Genomic DNA, 4,475 nt, shown 5'->3' with positions numbered 1-4,475 from the left:
CGCCGGCGAGGAGGGAGAGGGGGGTGCGAGTGGCCGCGGGGAGCGAGAGCCGGAGGCCGCGGCCAGAGAACCCGGCTCGGCGATGTCCCTGGCGCTTTTGAGTCTCCCAAGGCCGCCGCTGCTCCGCGTGGGTTCGCTAGATCGCTGCAAGGTCTGAGGAACCGGCACGCTGCTCGTTCTCCGCCCTCTTCTCGCCTACTCCCCTCTTCCCTTTTTCTCTTTTGCCTTCCCTCCTTCTCTCCTGCTCTCTCGCTCTCCTAGGCTTACCTTCCTGGGGACCCGTGGTTTCTCCCTTCCTGACGGGTTGGCGGAGGCCTGAGGCATTCGGTGGCAGCGGCGGGCTCAGGTTGCTGCGGGCGAGGCAGCCCCGCGCGAGCAGCACCAGAACTGGTCGGTGATTTAGGTAGTTTCCTGTTGTTGGGATCCACCTTTCTCTCGACAGCACGACACTGCCTTCATTACTTCAGTTGAAATCGTCTCCAGGTACCTGTGCGCGCGGGGGCCGGGCCGGGCGGGGCATCAAAGCCCCGGTCGTGCCAGATCTGCGATGGCAACCTCGGTTCTCCCTATGCAGGAACCTCTCAGCACTGTGCCAGCCAGGGGGCCTTCCCCTCCCCCCGCAGGGCAGGGTGCAGGTACAGTCAGGTTAACTGCTCCTCCGCGAGCGCCGCCGGGGGCGTGGTAAGAATTCTGCGCCCCGGGCCATTCAAGGTCAGGGGCGCTAGCTCCCATCAAGGAGCTTCCCCACTGTAGTCCTGCGCCAGGCCGGCATCCCTGCCATTCTTCAGCAAGGCTGGAGCAATACACGCTCCAATTTGGGGTGTGAGTTCAGGAAAGGTCCCTTTGACTGTGAAGACCTAGGCCTTGATGGGAGGGACAGGGCAGAGAGGGACTGGGATCCTGGCTTTGTCACCCTTCTCTCTGCAAGCGCGCCTTCTGCTCCTGGGACTCTCCTCTCTTTTCTTCCTTCCTCCTTTTCTCTTTTATCCTTTCTTTCTTTGCCCCTTCCTTCTTTTTTGCTTCCTTTTTTCTCTGCTTTTCTTTCATCTTTTGTCTCTTTCCGGACTCTTTCTAGATCTCTCTCTCTCCCCTTTCCAGATCACCCTATCGGAAGGGGAAGAGGCCGGCATAGGGAAAGTCAGATGGTCTCCTTTTAATCTTGGAGTTCATGTAAAAGTCTGGGTCTGCCGATGGAGGATCTCCGTGGGCCGGCTGTCCAGGACCGTGGGCTTTGGCCTGGTGTGTCTCTATGCAAACAAGGCCTCGGTTACGATCACGACCGGATGGCGGCGGCCTTGCGTTCCTTCTCCGCGGGTCGCTTATGGCTGTCTGGGAGACCGGATTGGGGGCACCCGCGGCGTCTTTGTGTGCCCCTGCCGAGGGCAGGGAGACTTCCTCAGCGTACTGGAAACAAGGACCGAGGCCCAGCCTCGCTCTGTGGAGCGAGCCTGGCTACTCAGGGAGCTCTGCCTGAAAGCTTGTATGCTCTGTCAGGCCTGCCAGTCCTTACTGAGGTTTTGATCGCAATAAAGGAGCCTTGAAAAGGCCAAGCTTGACTGAGTGCTTGGCAGTGGCATCAGGTTCCAGCATGTTGGATATGGCCATCTCGTACAGTTGTGTGCCACAGGAAGGGACCCTTCCAAGAGCCAGTATTTCAAATAAGTGAAGGAAACTCTAAATTCCAGAGTCATTGGGATACAAACTTGAGTCCTTGTTCAAAGTTGCAATGTACTGGTGGAAGCCAGCTTATTTTTAAATACCGAAAACTGAAAACAAACTATCCGCCCCTTCCCCCAACATATGCATAGACTTGCCTTCTGACTTTTGCCGGCAGAGCTGCGCTTCCCTTCCCAGCTCAGGCTGGGGGCTGGTAATTGTTTTCGTTGCTCAGCCCGCCAACCTGTTATCTGAAAGTCCGGCACACCCGGTTCCCTTTGACTCTTCTGTGCCATTTTCCGGACCAGAGTATTGAGCTTATTTTAGAGATCAAAGTTTTGAGAAAACTCTTAGTGGAGAAGGGTGGCTTGCAATTACATCATTTATTGTTTCTTTATGCATGTTCAATCCCTTTCACTTTCAAAATAAAAGCAGGCACAAAAGTCTGAATGCTCTGGCTCCAAATCTCTTGGTTCCAGAGGGATGATATTTGGATTGGTGAAATTTCCCCCGTTTCTACATAACAATAACAGCTGCTTAACACTCAATGTCTGTTAATTATTTGACAATGTTCCTATTTTATTTGGGGACTAGGGCTATTTAAAGGGATTGTCTTTGTATTTTAAAAATACTAAAACTAAGCGGTGTTTTCTCTGGGTACAAAAAGTGGAACAAGCAGGCAGGCGTGCTTGGCTTGCCGTTTACAATCACAACTAAGAGCAAAGTGTTCTTCCAGGGTTTATTTTTTAAATGAAAATCTCAGAGTCCCTGCGGATTGCCAGACACCTTGGGCTACCGTGGGGGTGGGGTTGATTCGGAGGAATTTACCGGGAAAGAAAAATATTAGGGGGGAGGGGGCTGAGGCAGCCAGGACAGGCCACGTCGGAGTTCATTGTGTCGGCCGCTTGCCTCTCCTCGGCGCGGGCGCAAGACGCACAGGCGGCGGAAGGGGCTCCCTACAGTACCCAAGTAGCTTTGCAGCCTCTCTCGGGTAGAGACCAACGTTTTGGGGTCGCCGCCGCAGCCCGGAATAGGAATATGCCAGGGTGTTTGGAAGGAGGGATTATTTGAGCTATTGGTGAGAATGAAGGCAAAAGGAGAGAGAGATGGAGATGACTGAGCCTAGCAGGCAGGAAAGTGGACTAATGAGAAACACACACTTGCAGGCACAGTATTGACACGTGAATTTAATTACCCCGTTTCTAGGACTTGGGGCATTCTGTTTGGAATTGGGGTGTCCCCCCCCTCCAATTAACAAAAGTGGCTGCAGTCTTTTCATTTGCTCTCACTCTCAAGACTAAGGGGTGAGAAATAATCACCCCAATTTGGCCAGACCAAAGCATGGGATTAAAGTCAATGCCCCCTGCCCCTCCCTGCTTTAATTTTTACCCCTGGACTTGAGCAGCCTCGCTTTGGGCCTTTTTAACTGTAGAATTGCTCCGTTTCCTGGATAACCAAGACAGGCCCCGGGCAAGCTGTGATCCAAGGATCCCTGAAGGGCTAACCCTGGGCCCTGGACCTGCAGCTCCAGTCAGGGCTCCCCAGCCCCTGGAACCGCAGGCTGTCTTAGGCAGGGGCTGACTTTTAGAAAGTAGAATTCACGTTCCGTTGATTATGCCTGGTGGTTTTTTTTGTTTTGTTTTGTTTTGTTTTGTTTACCAGCTTGGGTTCCAACAACGTGAGGAGGCTTGCAGGCTTCAGCATTAGGGCCTCCAAGGATGCATGTCACCAAGCCGCCTCTGCCCAGGGATGGTGAATCCCAGATGAGCAGGAGCAAGATGTGCCAGGCGAGTCTGTGGGCCAGGACCTAGCGCGGGGCACAACCAGATTCTCAAACCCTTTCCGCTGAGGGTAGCTGGCTGCTCCCTCCGTTCCAGGTCCTCAGCATCGCCCTCACTTGAGAGACAAGGGCGACCTTCAGGCTTGTCTGGGTGCCCCACTCTCTAGCACTGCAGGCTTTGGGGCTCACACTAGGTGGGACCCCGTCGGTGGCCAGTCCACCCTGTGCTCTGGCAAGGAAGGTGGCTACTTTGGGTTGGATATTGCGTTGAATTTGACTTTCCGTGGCCGGCGGAGGGGGAAACTGGTGCATCTTCAGAGGACCGGAGGGATTATTTACAGGGAGTTCGCCAACCAAACACAACAGTCTAATTTAGTCCTTCCAAGCCCTCGTAAATTTTTACAGCTGGAAGCCACGGCAAAGGCAAAAGAATCTGTTGGTCGATCCTGACTTCCCACCAGCCTGTGTGGCTTCTGAAACAATAACTCCTTATGAAATATCATAAATATAGATTTAAATACAGTAGAGCGAGAATGCGATTTGGCTGCTTTTTTATGGCTTCAATTATTGTCTAATTTTATGTGAGGGGCTCTGTTGGCTGCACTCGCACGCGGGACCCGCGCCTTCCTGATGGCGTGATTAATTATGATATAAAATAGTCCGCTTAAGAAGTGTGTCTGGTGGGGGGGCAGGGGAGCGTCCAGAGGCAAAGCCAAATTTGATCTTTTAATCTTCGTTGGCCACAATTAAAACAAACTCGATCGTGGAACGGCGCGATCCCTTTGCATAAAAACATATGGCTTTTGCTATAAAAATTATGACTGCAAAACACCAGGCCATTAATAGCGTGCGGAGTGATTTACGCGTTATTGTTCTGCCGAGCGGACACGTGACACGCGCGGCCAATGGGGGCGCGGGCGCCGGCAACTTATTAGGTGACTGTACTTCCCCCCCTGGTGCCACCAAGTTGTTACATGAAATCTGCAGTTTCATAATTTCCGCGGGTCGGGCCGAGCCGGCCAGGCGCGGGGCATGGCAA

General features: G+C 53.2%; 1 protein-coding gene and 1 long non-coding RNA gene across 2 annotated transcripts in view; one reads left to right on the top strand and one right to left on the bottom strand.

The window, feature by feature from the left end:
- The window catches only part of LOC104864975, a 1,941-nt gene extending 1,589 nt beyond the window's left edge, over positions 1 to 352 (bottom strand). The window contains exon 1 of the long non-coding RNA XR_781032.2: positions 268 to 352. This is a non-coding gene — a long non-coding RNA (uncharacterized LOC104864975). The remainder of the gene's footprint in view (positions 1 to 267) is intronic.
- Positions 353 to 4,142: 3,790 nt separating this feature from the next.
- Positions 4,143 to 4,475, top strand: part of Hoxa9 (homeobox A9) — a 2,176-nt gene continuing 1,843 nt past the window's right edge. Inside the window, exon 1 of the mRNA XM_019208043.1 lies at positions 4,143 to 4,471. Within this exon, the coding sequence (XP_019063588.1) occupies positions 4,233 to 4,471 (239 nt within the window). The 5' untranslated portion in view covers positions 4,143 to 4,232. The remainder of the gene's footprint in view (positions 4,472 to 4,475) is intronic.

This window comes from Fukomys damarensis, unplaced genomic scaffold (assembly GCF_012274545.1).
Source record: "Fukomys damarensis isolate Sample0158 unplaced genomic scaffold, DMR_v1.0_HiC HiC_scaffold_4, whole genome shotgun sequence".
NCBI classification, from domain to species: domain Eukaryota; kingdom Metazoa; phylum Chordata; class Mammalia; order Rodentia; family Bathyergidae; genus Fukomys; species Fukomys damarensis.
The sequence above is the reverse complement of the archived record's forward strand: the minus strand, read 5'-3'. Positions and strand labels throughout refer to the sequence as shown.